This window comes from Polyodon spathula, chromosome 1 (assembly GCF_017654505.1).
Source record: "Polyodon spathula isolate WHYD16114869_AA chromosome 1, ASM1765450v1, whole genome shotgun sequence".
NCBI lineage: Eukaryota > Metazoa > Chordata > Actinopteri > Acipenseriformes > Polyodontidae > Polyodon > Polyodon spathula.
This window is the reverse complement of record NC_054534.1, coordinates 21,047,413-21,067,391: the sequence shown is the minus strand read 5'-3', so window position 1 is coordinate 21,067,391 and position 19,979 is coordinate 21,047,413. Positions and strand designations below refer to the sequence as shown.

General features: G+C 35.4%; 1 protein-coding gene across 5 annotated transcripts in view; it reads right to left on the bottom strand.

Annotated features, from left to right (window-relative positions):
• Window positions 1-11,040: 11,040 nt before the first annotated feature.
• The window catches only part of LOC121315491 (casein kinase I-like), a 58,817-nt gene continuing 49,878 nt past the window's right edge, over window positions 11,041-19,979 (bottom strand). For 3 of the 5 annotated variants that reach the window (XM_041249622.1, XM_041249648.1, XM_041249631.1), the window contains 3 exons: window positions 19,388-19,494; window positions 14,425-14,448; window positions 11,041-12,875 (listed from right to left, as the gene is read on the bottom strand). In XM_041249622.1, coding sequence (XP_041105556.1) covers window positions 12,821-12,875; window positions 14,425-14,448; window positions 19,388-19,494 — 186 coding nt within the window. In that variant the 3' untranslated portion in view covers window positions 11,041-12,820. The remainder of the gene's footprint in view (window positions 12,876-14,424; window positions 14,449-19,387; window positions 19,495-19,979) is intronic. The other 2 variants (XM_041249640.1, XM_041249656.1) reach the window with 1 other exon arrangement.

Sequence of the window (19,979 nt, the reverse complement as noted above, 5' to 3'; positions counted from 1 at the left end):
TAAGCTACCACGCAATAAAGATCAATGCCAATTTTGTTATACTGAGTAATTTCAGTCAGCGACAGTAAAAGATGTTCAGATGTTTAGCTAATAAGATAAAAGACATTAACACAGAGCATACGGATATTCATTTGGATCTAGCCCCATTTACAACACAACAGATACATGTTTGTGTTGCACAGTGGCTTAACAGATTGCTCCTTTGAATTTGGGATTCCCATTTGATTACTATGATGCTAGAAGTTCTTATATTTAGTACTAAAGTACTAAAGTCTGGCTTCAGTGTTTTGTACAATTGCAGGAGAATGAAGTCAGGATATCCTAGTTAGTTGGCTGGACAGCAAGATTTCTTTTGGGTTCAATAAACCTGTATAAATAGATTCAATTAATGGTTCCTGATGGTTAATTTTATTAACAGGTATTTTGAGGTCTCCTTCAGTTTTTTTTTTTTTTTTTTTTAGTTCAGGAACAATTTATTTTATTAAGCATGCAAATTGACTGACAAGGTAATTATGTTTTTAATGCACCATCCGCAGGGTGACCAAATTACATTACAAAAATGAAAACCTCTACAAAATGGAAGGCACGAGTTTGAATATAAAACAAATGAAGTAACAGCAGAATAGCAGAGCTGTTACAGCTATACAGAAATGCATCACTGGAGGAACAGGGCGATGTTAACAATATATATACTGTTTATTTACAGTGCCTATAGAAAGTCTACAACCCCTTGAGCTTTTTTCACATTTTGTTGTGTCAGTGCCTCAGAGTTTCATGCATTTAAATGAGAATTCTTTTCCACTTATCTACACACCATACTCCACACTGTTAAGGGGAAAAAAGTTTTTATTGAGAAAAAAATTATATATTAAAAACATAAAACTGAAAGATCATAATTGGATAAGTCTCCACCACCCTGAGTTAATACTTGGTGGAAGCACCTGTGGCAGCAATTACAGCTGTGAATCTGTTGTGATAGGTCTCAAACAACTATGCACACCTAGACTTGATAATATTTGACCATTCTTCTTTACAAAACTGTTCAAGCTCTGTCAAGTTCCTTGGGGAGCGTTGATGGACAGCAATCTTCAAGTCATGCCACAAAGTTTTGATTGGATCTAGATCTGCGCTATGACTGGGCCACTAAAGGACATTTACCTTTTTGTTCCATAGCCACTCCATTGTAGCTTTGGCTGTGTGCTTTGGGTCATTGTCATGCTGAAAGGTGAACTTCTGTCCCAGTTTCAGCTTTTTTGCAGAGGGCATCAGGTTTTCCTTAAGGACTTGTCTATACTTTCCTCCATTCATTTTTCCTTCTATCCTGACAAGTGCCCCAGTCCCTGCCAATGAGAAACATCCCCATAACATGATGCTGCCACCAACGTGATTCACAGTAGGGATGGTGTTCTTTGGGTGATGCACTGTGTTGGGTTTGCGCCAAACATAACACTTTGCATTTAGGCCACAAAGTTCAATTTTAGTTTCATCAGACCACAAAACTTTTTGCCACATGGCTACAGAATCTCCTTAGTGTTTTTTTGCATACTTCAAACAGGATTCAAGGTGGTCTTTCTTGAGTAATGGCTTCCTTCTTGCCACCCTACCATACAGGCCAGATCTGTAGAGTGCTTGGGATATTGTTGTCACATGCACACTTTGACCAGTTTTGTCCATAAAAGTCTGTAGCTCTTGCAAAGTTGCCATTGGCCTCTTGGTAGTCTCCCTGATCAGTCTCCTTCTTGCTCGGTCATCCAGTTTGGAGGGACGGCCTGATCTAGGCAGGGACTTAGTGGTGCCATATATAATGCATTTTAATTCCAGGCTATGAGGCAACAAAAGGTGAAAATTGAAAGTGCCTATACTATATTAAGTATTCACCCCCCTTGGATGTTTTCATAGTTTCTTGTTGTGTTACAACCTGAAATCTTGATGCATTTAAATTGGATTTCCTTTGATTTACACAACTTACTCAACACTTTGAAGAGGCAAGAGAATTTTTATTGTGAAACAACAGTTAATGAAAAATATTTTGGTTAGATAAGTATTCACCCCCCTGAGTCAATATTTGTTAGAACCACCTTTGACAGCAATTATAGCTGTGAGTCTTTTGGGGTAAGTCTCTAACAGGTTTGCACATCTGGAGTGTGCAATATTCATCCATTCTTCTTGGCAAAATTGTTCAAGCTCTGTCAAGTTGGATGGGGATCGTTGGTGGACAGCAATCTTCAAGTCTGCCACAGATTCTCAATCAGATTCAAGTCCGGGCTTTGACTGGGCCACTCTAGGACATTCGCTTTCTTGTTTTTAAGCCTCTCCATTATCGCTTTGGCTGTGTGCTTGGGGTTATTGTCGTGCTGAAAGGTAAATCTCTGTTCCAGTCTTAGGTCTTTTGCAGACTGAAGCAGGTTTTCCTCAAGTATTGGCCTGTATTTAGCTCCATCCATTTTGCCTTCTACCCTGACAAGCTTCCTAGTCCCTGCTGATGAATAGCATCCCCATAGCATGATTCTGCCAGCACCATGCTTCACAGTAGGGATGGTGTTACCTGGGTGATGTGCTGTGTTGAGTTTGTGCCAGACATAACGTTTTGCATTTAGGCCAAATAGTACAATTTTTTGTTTCATCAGACCACAGATACTTTGCCACATCTTTTCAGCGTCTCCCACATGCATTTTTGCAAACTCTAAGCGGGATTTTACACGGGCTTTTTTTCAGAAATGGCTTCCTTCTTGCCACTCTTCCATACAGGCCAGATTTGTGGAGTACCTCGGCTATTGTTGACACACAGACAGTTTCTCCCATCTCAGACATGGAACGCTGTAATTCTCTGACCAATGCCTTTCTTACCCAGCTGCTCAGTTTTGGAGGATGGTCTGCTCTAAACAGTTTCTGGGTGGTGCCGTATACCTTCCATTTGTTAATGATCGACTTGACTGTGCTCCAAGGGATATTCAATGCCTTTGAAATCTTTTTATACTCCTCCCCTGATCTGTGCCTTTCCATAACTTTATCCTGGAGTTGTTTTGAAAGATTCTTGGTCTTCATGGTAATGTCTTTGCTTTGAATGCACTACCCAGCTGTGGGACCTTACAGAGACAGGTGTATTTAATATGAAATCATGTGAACCACTTTTATTGCACACAGATGGACTCCATTTAACTCATTGTGTGAATTCTGAAGGCAATTTATTGCACCTGAGCTTATTTAGGAGTGTCATAGCAAAGGGGGTGAATACTTATCTAATGAAGACTTTTCAGGTTTTTATTTTTAATTGATTTGTTTTTTCCCCCCCCCCCCCCCCCCATTTTTTCACACGTTGAAAATGTTGAGTAGGTTGTAAATCAAGATTTCAGGTAACACAATAAACTGTGAAAATGTCCTGGGGGGGGGGGGGGGGGGGGGGTGAATACTTCCTATAGGCACTGTGTGTGTGTGTGTGTGTGTGTGTGTGTGTGTGTGTGTATATATATATATATATATATATATATATATATATATATATATATATGCTTGTTTCAGGGGAGAGATTTACAATACGCATCAGCCAGAAGGGTACATTTTTCTTTGCCTGCCCTGCAGTTAGCTGTTTTCATGCTAGAATGGAGAAAGGTCAGGCGTCGTCCTGCGCGAGCTGAAAGAAGAAGGTCACATTCATGTGAAGACTAACATTTAAAAGCCGTTCCCCTTCTAGGACATTACATTTTGCAGTTGTCTACAGTATTTGGCATTTAATTTCAAATACCATAAAAATAAAGTAAAAGAAGACCCAATGTTAAATGGATCATCTCATTAAAATTATTTTATAATACAACCCAGACAGGATCATTACACTTGTCACTCCCATAAAACCTCATGGTGGAGAATTTATACATTTAGGAGTTCTATCCATTGCCCTTCAAACAGTTTGTACTTTTAAAAAATATCCTTAAGGAACAAGTGATCAATAGTCTTGCTGTAAATTGACAATTGCTTGCATTCTTCTTTTTTCAATGAAATGTCTTTTTAAATACAACTTATGTGTGATTGTTTTTTCTTTTGTCTTCTGAATGTGCTTTGTAACAAGATAAGATAACCTTATGTAGAATGGGGCAGTGTTCAGCAGTAATGATAGGTTTGTTAGATACAGTCTTTTACAATTACAGTACCATTGCAGCTGAGTTAAAGCAAGCTGAGACAAAATTACGTCATCCCTTTAACAATACAGTAGCCAATGCTGCCCTCAGGTGGTTAAGTAATGCAGGAGGTTCTGGGTTGAAAGCAAGTGGGAAAACATGATTAACCAAACATGAAAAACATATTTTATACCAAGAATTTCATATCGTTCTACACAATATTATGCATGTGGAAAAATTGTTTGGCCATAGTGTTAAAGTTACTATGTATAAATTTGACTTATCTTGTATCACATGTAATCAATTTATGGTGAAAAAACAACAAAAAAAAGCATCTTATTGCATTACCAAAACAATAAAACCAAGCCAACTTCACACACACACACACACACACACATATATATATATATATATATATATATATATATATACGTTCGTCAGGCAGTGTTGTGGATGCCGTAAGGTTTATCCCTGGAAAGTTTATCCCTGGAAAGACTGCTGAGTAATACAAAAAAAAACGAAATTACTTTTCTAACCTTAGTGGTTGCAGATGGCAGCGGTGCACCTGTACTGCTTCAGGCCTCTCCATAACAAAGCAGTTCTGAGGGCTGATTATATATTATTAAGGTGCTGAAAGTCCATTCTCATAGCCATCACTGAAAGCCACTTGACTCATGCTGCTTAAAGGGCTATTTCCATTTTTAGCTTTGAGGAGACAAGAGCATTTTCAATGAGGGGTGACAGTGATTCAGAGCGGATCGTATTGGATTTTAGTCAGTCATCTAAGGCTCTTATAATACAAAGAAATGAAATTCTCTGTAAATTAAAGTAAAATGTTAAATTCTGCAGAGTCCTACTGGGATAAGAATTTTGAAAGGATGTGGGGGTAGGGAAAAATGGCTGCCAGTGTTGCACAAGTGGGTGGAATTCTACAGCAGCATGTTAATATTCATTAAACTCATTAAACCACAATCAAATCCATTTGGCTTGATTTTAAAAGCCACAAGAGGACAGTGAGATGAGAGCCAGTTAATTAGCCTATTTCCCCATCACCAGGTTCCCACTGAATGTAGATAATTTGTTACATACTGTAAAAAGAAAGGTCATTTCATGTTTCTGACAAATGCAACAAGACAACACATAATGACTAACTCTAGTTCCTGAGCCACATTGGAGTATTTCTGCATAGAATAAGGTAAAATGTATTTTATGGTTGGTTAATATTAAGGGTAATTATTTCTTTCTTTTTTTTTTTTTTTTTTATTAACTATGCAAAAATATGAGCCGTTTGTCATGTTGTCAGTAATATTATTTGTTTGTTTGTTTTTCACACAGGATGAAAACATGCAGAACTGATGTTGTCTTAAAAAAAATATACACCATGTGAAAGCCTGGAATGAAGAAACAAAAGTCCATTGATACATTTCTGTAGTACGCAATACTATATATAATTTTAATTACAATTGTATGTTGTGAATGCACAGTGTTGTGGTGCAGCCTTTAATGGTTGTGAAATAGCAAGCAGTGGCAAAAGAAGGCAGGTTAAATATTGTGTGCATGTTTATTTACAAAGAGTAATGTCTCATTAATTATTTTACAACTATATACACTAGAGCCCAGGCAGAGCAAGTATATAAAGAATTGATATCATTGTTAACAGGTACAACTGTCGCACATCAATACTGGACTGGCAGGTACTCATCTCTTGATAGTCTGGAGGTAGGTTGCTGCTTTCAGTCTGGGGAGTGAAGGGGAATTGTAGACTTTCCTTTTTTGGTCTTTATATATATATATATATATATATATATATATATATATATATATATATATATATATATATATATATATGGTTTTTCTGTAAACAAAATGGTAAATTGGTACCGATAATAGATTATAAAACGGTCATTTAAATAAAAAAAATAACACAAATTTTCAAACAAATTTGAGTAAAAACAAAAAAATGGGCTCATAGCACCACCTGCTGGCTAAGTTTTCAGATACAAACAATAAATATTATTTTATGTCAAAAGTTCAGAATTATTTTTTTTCTAAATACGGTATCATACAGTGTAAAAGTGAATTGACTTTAATATAAACTAGGGTTTCTGATTTTCAATGGTTTTACCCTGACTTATAATCTCCTTTAAAAATTAATTTAGTACCTGTTAAGCCTCAATCACAACTGAGAAACTATGTTAATAGTAAACATGTGAATAGTAAAATTGATTTAATTTACAGTTTTTGTTTGTTTCTTTTTTCTGTGAAACAACTAAATGGGCTTTTAAATCAGCTTTTTTTTTATTTACAAGCAGAATGTACAAATGAGATCACAATATGTTAATAAAGCAACTGATCTTTATTAAGGCTATAATGAAAATAAAGTATTTTATGCTGGGCACACTATTACAATCATGCCTAACCGTATTAAATGAAAAAGTAAGATTTGCCATTTAAAAGTCCATTTAGTTGTTTCACAGAAGAAAAAAAAAACTGTAAAATAAACACATTTTACTGTTAATGCGTTTCTCAGTTGTTATTGAGATAAACAAATGACTTAACAGGAATAAATCGAATTTTTAAAAGGAGAGTAGAAAAGTCGAGGTAAAACACTGAAAACCAGAAACCCTAAATATAACATATAATTTTACAATTTCAGAATGCTGAGGTTTGAGAAATGAATGCATTGTTCCACCAAGTGACACATGGGAGCACTAAAGGATCAATCATATATCTTTGTGGATGAGTTACACCACTCAAGTCAGAAGTGATTCTTTGTCAAATCCAGTGTTAAACTTCATCCTGCTGGATATCTTGATATACAGTAACCCTGTATATTTGTGTGTATAATGTAATGATTTTAAGGAGCTATCATAAACACAGTTTGAACTGCAGAAATTGAGAGCACAGGCAGAGATTCCAACACTGGAGTTTTGATTTTAATAAGCAATGATGTTCAAACACAGAATCCTTTATTAACATCTCCCTAGATGACATCCATTATTGCTAATTTAACATCTTATAATTAAAGTACGTCTTCTTATTAGAAGAGTTTGGTATATCAGTGCCCTGTGGGTGGTGGTGACACATTTTAAACATCCTAAAAATACACTGTGTGCTACAGCCATTACCTTAGAGTATGCTTCTGTACTGTATCGGAAATCAGAACACAGCCATGCAGAGCTGGATGACTTGCACTCTTTACACCAGCATCAATAAACAAATAAATAGATACAATAAGAATGAAAAGCAAGCTGCTTTTCTTTCATATTTCTCTTACTATTTGATGGTGAAGAGAGACCTTGTTCATTGTTCCACTGTGCCATATACAAATTGAGTTACGGGTTGCGATTGCTCTTTACAACAGCAAAAATTACAGCAGTTGTTATGCAACAAAGTGCTCTTATATATTCATCAAGTATCAAAAGACCCAGGCACTTAATAACACTGAAGTCTTTCACAAAAGGAGCACTACTGTATATTGTCATCATATCTTCATTCCTGTTCTTACTCATTGACAATTATATTGAGTCAAACTGGTCTACTAGCAGGCATGCTGTTTACTTCTCCCCACTAATGTTTTAACTGGAAAGGACACAATTCTGTGTGAGACTGGTACAGGTCAAAGACAGACATTCCCAAATAATAGCACTGGTACACGTAACTTCTCATTTGACATGAACTATTGTGCTATCACTCCCAGGACTCTCAATATGCTTTCTTTGAGTTAACCAGCATGACAACAAAATGCCTCAATTTATGCTGGAAAATCCTGTCTGTCTGAGAATTGTCTTTAGAACAGAAAATGGATCAATTATGTCAATCAACGGACTCTAAAAACCTAAAAGCTTATATTACAGTTATGCTGCTGTCAAAGTGACATAGAGGTGACTGTTTATTTACATTTATGCACTTTAAATGGAATCTGAATATGGCTATTTCAATAAAAAAGTTTTAAGGTAAATGATCGTATGTTATTTGTCTAAATATGACATTTATATACTGTAAAAATAATAATAATAATAATAATAATAATAATAATAATAATAATAATAATACTTTTTAATCTGCTTTAATTTGTATGAATGCAGTCAGGAAAGATATACAACACCCCATATATCAACTGGGAAGCAGTCCCTCAAATATGAACAAAATAATCCAAAGCTGCCTGGGATCTAAATGAATCACATCATACAGATTGATGAGGACTGGCTCTGATAAAACCCTGAATATTAAAATGAAATTTCACTTACTCAACAGGGCTTCGACCCCACTATGCTGGTTAAAAACACTACTGGTTGTCTCAGCTTCCAAAAGTCAAATTAAAATCAAATGTGAGATTTTAGTATTGAAGTGTGTGTGTGTGTGTGTGTATATATATATATATATATATATATATATATATATATATATATATATATATATATAAACTTTTTTTAGTGTTTAGCAAGCTGCATGCTTCATCAAATCACAGTACTGTAATACAGTAACTGTAACTATGCATATGAAGAATGTTGAAATGCAGACTATGATAAAGCAGCAGTCATTCCTTGTATTTGTATTGTTTACTCCTTAATGCTTATTGATCTTCAAAAGAGAATACTGCAGTACCTTCAAGGTACAGTAAACGCCTATAGTACTAACTCATACTGTAGTTAAGATCTTAAGGCTATTCTGAAAATATCAGCTTTACAGGTGTTCTCTGTAACAATTGACCTGTATAAAAAAAAAAAAAATACTAAAACAGAGCTTGAAGAACTAATATTGAAATCTTATATATCTATAGCACTGCCAATAACATTAGGTGGACCTTGTCTGTTTGACTAACATCAGTTGTGGAAAGATTAATGGGGAACAGAAATGTCTACCATTGAGAACAAGCTACTACAAAACCTGCTTTCTTTCTGATGAATTGTGCGCTCAAAAGGCTGAGCGATTTTTAAATTATATATTAGCGTACAATTAAACATGACTGTGGGACCCTGAAGTTTGCACACAAAAGTTAATTCGACACTGAGAAAGCGGTCTAATATTTTTAAATACACAGCACCACCGAGTCTCCCTCCTTTTTGCACAAGGGTGGCAGAGCACCTTAATGTTCATGAACTCTGGTATTTACAAAACCACAAAAGGGATGCACACTGAAGGTTTGTGGAAAATGATGCTCTTTCCTCCAGTGTGTTTGTGTCAATGGCATGGTAACTGATAAGCTGAAAGCCATTTTGGGTATTATTTTTATTCTGCAATCTCTTGTGTATTAGGTTGGGAAGAATTAAAAAGGTTCTGTTCTTTTGAATTTGCTGTAGAATAATGCTCAGAAGAATAGTATTACTAGAACATAGGAACAAATTATTTTCAAACAGCAATATACGAATTAGTGTTGTATATTGATTGTGTACTGATTTGTTTTTCAATATTAAATGGCCTCATTCCCAGGTAGATAAGACATTGGTCTATACAGTTAATGCACTTTTGCAATCAGTTCATCCATTATGAATTGCTATTTTTCCACTGCCGATCATACTGTAGCTGAGGAGACAAGCTTCCTGCCTTTTCTGCTTTCCCCAAGGATCCAATTTGCTGTCAACAAAGCAAAAGCATTTGTCTATATGTAACACAGATGCCATCAGCTCTACACATATCTCTATATCCGGTTACTTCATGATCGTAATGCACAGTAATTGACTTGTAACTGCACTAAATCTAACAGAACGTACTGTTTGTGCAATAGATTCCTCTTCAGTAATTACACTTTAACTATTAATAAGATACATCATCTACCATGACGTGAGCAAGTTTCAACACTAGTAGATAAGCGGTGCTACAGATATACCATAAGAGCACACATTTATAATACAATTGTTTTGTTCAGATTAGTTACATCATGTCACATCCAAGTTTTCAGCTTTGTTTATCTTAATAAAATGGCTATTGTATGTTTACAGAAAAAATGGATTTAAGAGTCAGCATCTCCAATACTCAGGAGGTAGGGACACTACAACTACTTATTTGCCAAAGTCACATAGTAAAAAAGTAAAAAAAAAAAAATAATAATAATAATAATGATAATGATGTTGTTGCGTGACACAATGGTGTTAAAGATACATCTGAAAACAACATTTGTTCAGGGGATATATCCTTTTGTAAGTCATAAGGTTGTCTTTTCTAGCCTAAACAGCCTGCAATAAAAAGGCAATTAGAAAGAACCATTTATTTAAACCAAGTGGCAACCACAGCTATTTTTCCCTTGCTTTAAGCAACATCTCATTTTTTAAATTGAACAAAACAGTCTGTGTTTAAAAAAAAAAAAAAAAAAAAAAAACTACTTTTATTAATTGTTTCCTCAGTTACATATTCTTAAACAGGGATGTATTACATTACTTAGACAGTCAGGCAATTTTGACTTCATCAGTACGAATAGGAAAGCAATGAATGCACACTATTGTCGGCCTAAACGAAACACAGCTGCGTTACCCAACCATGAGCAGTATGCAATGCCAGAGAAACTTCCCGGGCATACAAACACATTACTTGAAATATTGCTAACAAGCACGTGCATATGCACTGGTCTCCATTGCAGCAAAATGAAAAGATTTATTTTATTAAGCTTATAGTCCATAATTAGATTCATTCTACACACAGAGACACACACCTCCAGATTGTATAAACACTGTACAGGCAAAAAGGGGGACCTACCCAAAAGAAAAAAAAAAGAAAAAATTGAAAGTAAAAGCATGACTATGAATACAGAAATCACACTGCAAATATTTACACACAATTAGAGGGTAAAAGAAAGATTTGGTCAAATACTGCAGAGACTTAGGTGGTTTCAGTGTGGTATATTAAGCGCCCCTCACCCTCCCAACTATATCTGTTACATTTTTTATTATTTGTAGCCCAAAAACAGGAATTTACAGCATAATGGCTTTCCAATGTAAGACATTATTAAACATTCAAATTAGCTAGTTCTGACATTTCTGATTTAAGGATAACACAAGAAATTAAAGAAGAAATTACAAGAAAACACTGCATACAGACTCAAAACAAAGCAGTGTAAGCTTTCCTGAAAGAGCAAATACTGTGGAGTGAATGCCACAGAGGTGGATGATTATTAGATTACAGGTTAATACACAAATCATAAGACCACTCTTAAGCCAATCTACTGCATGGCTAGCTATTAATGTGGAAACAAAAGTCTACAAAGCAGAAAACAAGGATTCCTGTAATCTAAATACAATAATGAATGCAAAAGGACAAGGATTCCTGTAATCTAAATACAATAATGGTATTCGAAGGTGTGCGAGCATAGAGGCTTCAGCTCATCATTTTCTGCACTCAACTTCGAATGGCACAAAACAAGTGTTAACTATTCTGTGTCCCCATTGGGTAAAAGTTGTAAATATTGTACAAATATTAATTTGTGGTCTAGTTTTTTCTGGACCATTTCAATTTTAAATTTTACAAAACTGACAGCAGTCAAAAAAAGAAAGGTCTATAACCTCACTGCACACATTTTTCCATTATTGTCTAAGTCAAAGCACAGAATGGAAAGTGGAATGAATCGCCTTTTATCGAAGAGCTGGTTTGTTCATAATGCAGGCACTTCAAGGGACTGTGGGGGGGAACCAGGCCCATCTTTTCTGTAAAATCTTTGACAGTCAATTCTCCCTGGTAGTGTGAGAGGTTTAGAGCAGAGCGTAGATACCACACCTAATGTATGCAGAAAGCAGTATTATCTGACCTACTTCCATTGTGTTCTTGGTATGCCATTCACCAAAGCGCAAATTACTGTACAGGCAGAGTTAAACACCATTTCATAGCACATCCAGGTTGTCATCGAACGGAGGGTAATCAGTGTTGTCCAGCAACAGGCATAAGCTACAGTTTTAAAAGACATTTTGGTCTAACGCCACGCCAACATTGTCCAGGTATACATTCATCAATGCATCCCAACGTCCCTTTATGCTCCAAATCTGAACTTCATTCCCTAAAATGTGTAATTGATTCATGTATTTATATACCACAGAAGACGCACTCAGGTTCACCATCTGTTGAAAAAAATCTGCATCTCTGTTAATTTGTTCCTAGGTACCTCTGGACAGTGACTGTACCAATTGCATTGCAGAAATAAAGAATGTAATGCTTCACCAAAACACAACAAGTACAGTATCATCAATACTGAAAAAATTAAATAAAATCAGTGCAGTAATGAAAACCAAAAGAAATTGGCAGTGAAGATGGGAAAAAAAAAATCTTTATATCCTTCTGTCCGTCCCCCCCGCCTCGACTCTTCTAACAATCAGTTAGCAATATATCCATGGATTTTATCATTGTAAAATTCACTGCAATGTTCCCCTCTATATATGACTGGGAAATATATAAATATATATCCTTGAATGCGCTTATCAAATAATGTTGCCAAATGCCAGAGACACAGTGCGCACCTTGGTATACAATTTAAATTCCAAAATAAATAGTTATATTTCAATGAATCTTTAAAGCTTCCAGATGACTGGGATGAATTTATAAAAACAACAAACAAACAAACAAACAAAAAAAAAAGACAACTAAACCTAACAAAATGGCACAACAAATTTAAGGAGGAATCCTTCGAGAATGTTTTTTTGTTGTCACTGCAGAGATGGATTTAGTTATCACGAGACAGCAGATGGACATGTAAGTAATTCCCCATGGTCTGTGCGCTTCCAGAGTCATTTGTGACGCTGAATTGTTTTCCTTTTTCTTCGCTTGAAAAAGCAGCAGCACCTGTAAATAAGGTTACAATATAAAAGTTAGACATTCGTAAATAGTATATATGTATGTACATGCATCTAATACACATATCCCTATATCCCACAAATTTTGTTCAACATTGATCCTCAAATTAGAACCACTTTTTTTTTTTTTTTAAATCAGAAATCTATCTACACCCCTGGATGGAAACAAAGATCTATTACATGACACATGAGGACTAGCAAATGCACATCACACCTTAATCTCACATGTAACACGTACCAAAGGGGCACAACAGGAACTCATTGCATGAATTTAATTTCCCTAAAAATCTAAAAGTATTCTCCAAATACATGAAGAGAACAACATCAACATAACTTTGGTTAGAATTGTTTGAATTAGTCTTGATGGGGCCCTTTGGCCTTCATCAGGTTGTTCATCCTCTGCTATCCGAACACCTGAACCAAAATGTGTTTTATATAAAGCTTAAAAGCACTGTGCATAATATTCCATGACTTCTCAATTAGCAACCAAAGTTAAAGAAAGTGCAATAAATAAGATTGAAACATAGAAGTAGAAGCAGGCAAAAAGGTTCCTCAACAAGGTGGTGTATGGGTCTTGAACTGCTACCCCTAACCCATCCCTTAAAAAAAAAAAAAAAAAATATATATATATATATATATATATATATATATATATATATATATATATATATATATATATATATATATATATAATTTAGTGGTGCAATCGGCAACCTAATTTCTTATTCGATTATCGTATAGGCATTTATCAATAATAATTGATGCATTGACATTTTATTTTTAAACAAAAAAACATTAGTTAAGTTTTATTTTAATTTTTTTAACAGACGATCCAATAACTAAAAACACTGTTGTGCATAAAAGTTAAACAAGGCGGCACAGCTTGCATTCAAATTAGAACACTTCTGATTATTTAAAAAAAAAAAAAGAAATACAAAAGGACTTGAGTTTTTAACAACTGGAAATAATATAATATGCCTGCATCTGATGTTCTTTTAACATTGTAATAATAATAAAATACTATATTTTAACAGACGTCTTTTCTATCTGAACTATGGTTGTTCATTACTGTTAAGATTTTATGTCCAAAGCAAAGCAAAACATTTTAACAAATCTCACAAATCCTGACTAATGTCAAAATTGGTCAAATTGGTAGATTTAATACTGGCATTCTTTTGAAATGATTACACATAACATAAAAGGCATATGCTGTGTTCTTGTGACTTTCTGAAGCAACTTGATTCACTTTTAACAGGGTATATCCAAACACAAATCTAGAGACCTAAAGTGCATATCCTAGCAACGCTCAGGCGTTGTTTATCTACCCCAATGGCATTAAAAGAAGCGCACTCAAGGTTCTAATGCAAACCGGCAACAGGAGACTTAAAACTGGGTTCTAATTTGATGTATCAATTTTGTAAAAAAAAAAATTATATATAGGTGTGTTTGTGTGTATGTAATTCCACAGAAATACAAAGACCAAGAGACCCCCTTGTTGACAAGCCAATTCTACTTTTATATAGGCTAAAGCAACTCACCACATGTTCAACACTTTCTGGCAGCTATACAAAAGAGAAAACAAAAGGAAAAAAAAGATTCAGAAACAAAGCCCAGAAGAAAAAAAAGAAAGCTCAATTTAATGTTATACTTTTTGCAAGTAAAGATTAATTTAAGTAGGAGCAAAAAAGCAGGATCCACAGCACAGGCAAGAAAAATCTTCTAAAAACCACATTCACAAGCTAAAACCATTTTGGCAAAAAAGTATAATTTTAGTGAAGCCAAAAATGGAAAGGGATATTTTAGCAGAATATAAAAAGGAAGATATTTAATGGGTAACCGACATGTTGGAAGTCAGATATACACAGGGCTCATTTAAAATCCCAGTAAAACTAGCCTGAGCCCACTGTTTATGCTGAGTTTATGTTACAATCAAAAATCTGATCAAACCAAGACTGTGGAACCATCTTTACCAGATGGAAATATACAAAATTAAGTTCAACTCAGTGTGAACTTGTGTTGGAGACCTTTTCAATACTGTCATAATATATCATTGCTGCTCTTATAAAAACAGCATGTTATCCTTTCTCCTACATATCGAACTCGGAGAACTGCTTTGTTTCTCAACATTGTGAGACACAAGACGAAATCGACCCCCGAGAAGTCTGTATATTCAACATATACAGACACCCTAAAGGGCCTTATTGCTTTTAGAATCCAGGTCAAACTGTGGATTAAAAAACAAAAAACAAAAAACAAACAAAAAACACAACAGAAATCATGTTTAGGGGCAAAATATTATTCATTGTCGTCATTGTAAAACGCAGACATTGTTTTCTCTCAGTTTTCTTCTTAAAATGTTTCTGACCAATTTTTAGAACAGTTCTCCTAGAGCTTTGAACCGATCAGCTCGAAACTTGGCACAACTATTGCACTCTATCTGACTTGAGTTGCTATTACTTTTGGTGCCAATCAGATGAACACATATAGGAAACCAACTTAGAGCTTACTAAAAATGTCTTGGACTTTGACCTTTGATCTTTTGTTACTGGTCAAACTGCACAACTAAATGCTACAATAGCTTAAATCTCCTTAAAAACTGCAGATACACTCATTTACAATTGAACACGTATAGGAAACCAACTAAGAACTTTCTAAAAATGTCTTTGACTTTGACCTTTCGTTCATGGTCAAACTGGACAAAAGACTGTTTAACAGGTCATATTACCTTAGATTGCAGATAAACTCATATTTACTATTGGACTGATTTCCATGTGGCGCGCAAGTTTATCCAAATTTGTCATTCCCATCCGAATAGCAAGCAGGCGCTTATATGTGCATCTGCAAAGTTTAACACGTCTTTTTTAATGTGCTTCAGTTAATACACAAGTTGACACTGAGTAAAGTTGTCTGTGATTCTAATTTTGACTGGCAGATGGCAGCAGTCCCTAAGAAATGTTCTTGGCATACATTATTGACGTGAATTTGTCAACACATCTCCTACAATTTTTAACCAATCAATGTGAAACTTTGCACAGCTATTGTACTATATCTGTGGTTAGTTGCTATTACAATTTGTGGCAATCGGATTTATGGCTTTGGTGGTCTCAGGCTGTGTCCTACAAAAACTGTAATGGCTATAACTCAGGAACCATGTTGCTTTAACAGCTTATATCTCCTTATACACTGCAGATAGTCTCATGGTTACTATTGAACACGTATAGGAAACCAACTAAGAGCTTTCTGAAAGTGTCTTGCATGTTGACCTTTGACAACCTTTGATATGAGCTTAAACTGTCTATTGTCCACTTTGACGTTCATGTCACCACATAGATTGCATATACACTCATATTTACTATTGAACACGTATAGGAAACTGTCATAAGTGAGTGAGTCAGACCAGAAACAGGAACCAACACAGAAGAAACACAGATAGGTGGAGTTTGGTGAAGCTGAGTGCTTGGCTGTGCTCAGCATTTAATAGGTAAACAGACAGCAAATAAAAAGGTTGTAACAAAACACTGACACCAAAACAGGAAACGGCACTTGCAGCCAAAATAAATAGACAAACAAAACGAGTAGACACTAACAAAACAAAGTATGGTGCTGGTCCTTCCAGCACCCGTAGCAATTGATATTATAGTTTACGTTTCTTCTCTCTCTCCCATTCTCCACTCCCAAACACACAACCCTGAATGATTGAAAATATGCTGCTTTTATGCAGCTGTATCGAGACTTGATTGCTAATCAATCATTCAATTGGAGTCTCGGTACAACTGCACGTGAATTAATACAAGTGCACTTCCCCGTGTTCACATATTATTACATTTTACCTGCACGTGAAGTGCTGTAAAACCCTTGTGCCTAAATACAAATATACATTTTAAACACTTGTGTGCATAACCCATACTACATCCCATGTACCAATGACTATACACCATCATTAACACACTACACACAACATACAACACAGAAATACACAAGGGGCGGGGCTACACTGCCACAGAAACCAATTAAGAACTTTCCAAATATGTCTTGGACTTTGACCTGTGACCTCTCGTTCTTGGTCAAACGCAACAATTCATCGCTTTAACAGCTTATATCTCCTTATACACTGCAGATAGTCTCATGGAACTACCAACTAGAAAACCAACTAAGAGCTTTCTAAAAAGGTCTTGGACTTTGATATTTGACCTCTGGTTCAAGGTCAAATGGACAATAGACTGTTTTGACAGCTTATAATTCCTTTAAAAAAAACTTGATAACGGCCTTTGAATTCACTTGTACTACACTTTTAAAGCAACCAGTTGAATAGGCAAACAACGTCAATGCTCGTGTTTTACAACAAAGACTAAGTTTCCCCAGAAACCTCAATTCTAGTTATTTATTTATTTTTATTATTATTATTATATACCCTTACACCGGTAAAGTAGTGCCATTTATAACTTTGAACTACACACTAAGTTAAGCTGAGTAAATTAATTTTATTGGAACATGCAAAATACAGTACATCTGTATTTTTTATATTGTGGACACTGCCACTGAAAAAAATTCACCAGGGGGCAGAGTTGAGACGGCACCGAGTTATTATTTACCTGTCACTTTCAGTGCAGACACACTGTTTGAGCTGAACAGATTTCAGTACTTTTTCAACGTATGTGTCTGAGGGGTGGATAATGTGCAGAAGTGTCTTTTTATGTTTTTCTGTAGGTGTTTACAAATACATTATTTTAAGTGAAAAGCAGGGTGACAGTATAAAAGACAGCATTTTTTTTTTTTTTTTTGCTCTCTTACAGTTCATTTAATTCTTATTCGGGATGTCTATTTACTAATATGGGATTTTTTGCAGGTAACTGGTCACTCAGTTTCACAGTTACAGCTGTACATTTGTAACTGTAAAAACAAGATGGCTACTGTCCGATACTTTAAATTCTGTAAGGCAGCAAGCACAGTGATTTAGAATGCGAGACAAGGCTCCAACTGTCCGTATCCATCCAATATATGGACAGCTGATCTATAGATATGTTCTTATATCTGTATGCTATTTGCAAGCTTTTATGCAGAACAAAATTATAAAAGCATAAACTACAGCAAGAGCACAGTGCACCATATGATTTAATATCTCACTTTTCATGAATAACAATTAAAAAAAAAAAACTGTAAGACTGACATACATATACATATAAAGACAGAGGGACAAGCACATTGTATCCCTGTATTCTGACTGTCTTCAATAATTTAAAAGAATGTCCTAACCAAGATTCATCACAATTAGTTAAAATTTCTGTAGTGTAAAAAAGTGCATCTCAACAGGTACTATTAGCAGATGTACAGAGCAAAATATGCAGCGCAAGCCAATAAGGCAGTGTACTTAAAACTGTAAGAAAAATAATAAAACAGGGCCTTTATTATAGTTAGACTCAACCCGCAAGGTGAAGTACGACTACAAAAACAATGGAAATACATTGGAAAAAACTAGTGTTAAGATAATGTTAAGTTTGCAACACAAACCCACAAAACCAGGGAAATTTATGTTAAGTTTTTACACTACATTGTATGTTTGCTGATTTGGAACAGCGAGATGGTAATGTTTTGAGATATCTTTATCAAGACCCTTGAATGTAATTACTAAACTTTGTGAAATAAAGATATATGTACAGCACCTGAGAAGAAAGATTAAAGTATATTATTTAAAAGTACTACCAGTGCTTTTTCTGTCAGACAAGAGAGTGCTCCACTTGCTGTTTTCTATACCAGACGTGTCTGGAAGCAGCTGAAAGTTTGCGCTTTCACTAGTGCTGATTAGCACTGCTTGGTATGGTGATCTTAGAAAACAGCAAGGGGAAAACCCTGACGGAGGGAAAGCACTGCTTATATTCCAAAGTGAATTACAGTACAGGTGTATCACAGTTGTGGCTGAATCAAGAAATATATTTACATTATCAATGATTTAAAGACAATGTAAAAATGTGACAATGTGAAAATAGAAACATATGTTCACAGTACTGTGCTAACATCATATATCAGCTGTATTTTGTCATTTAGTTTTATTTATTTTATTAAGTTATTCGATAGTGCAGACCAGCTATTACATATGTGAGTACCTGGAAGACTCCACACTTTCCCTGTCCATGCTGCAATGCCTAGGTGGAACATGTCTCAGTTAAGATGGCTGTAGTGTAAAAAATTTACCCCAATGTTCCTAGTTTTGTGGGTTTGTGTCAAAACCAAATCTGTCACAGCATGAGGGTTGTCCAGTTTCACCCAATCTCTTCCAGACTTATGCAAGATAGTATCAATTGATAAAATGACCCAGAGCATTACAATAAATAATCTAAATGCATTTGTAATAATGTTATTTTACTATGGATGACTCATTACTGCTGTGATAAAACCAAGAATGTAACCCAGTTCCTTCACATCAAGGTAAACCCTTGTATAAAAAACAAAGCCAACCTCGAATAACGATGGCTAGCCTTGCCACGCAGAGGAAAAGATACATACTTTGTCTCATCCATTACTTCTACTTCTGCAGGTGCTGTGATGGGTGCATTCGAGTGACCTGCAGTTGGGTCATCTGTGTTCAGCTCCCCGTTTGTTGAGCTAACCACCTAAAAAGAAGAAAACAAGAAATCAATGATTGACTACCAAAAGTTTATTACACTCCACTCCAAACTTCTGGATGGATGTCCAAAACAATCTTCGAAACCAAGCTTTTAAAACGAGCATGACTGAACTGTATGTTGTGACAACTGATTGAAAACAAGCAGATGGAGAGTCATGATCACAAAATTATATGTGCAACAAAATAATAGGCTTGCCATTGCTATGGGCTGCACTGAACCTTTCCTGCCGATGGGGGAAACCACCCCCCCCCACAAAAAAAACCACATCACCCCCCCCAAAGCAAGCAAAGAAGTTGCAACGCAATCTACAGACGCAGGTTTTGGATTCCAGTTTTCATTCATTTGCTTTTAAGAAAAGCCTGGCAGATAGATGCATAGATACATCACTGTTCTTCATGTACCCCCTTGTCTTGCACAGAGGAGCACCATATGTAATTCAACAATGCGCTTGTGAAACAAAATAATTCTGT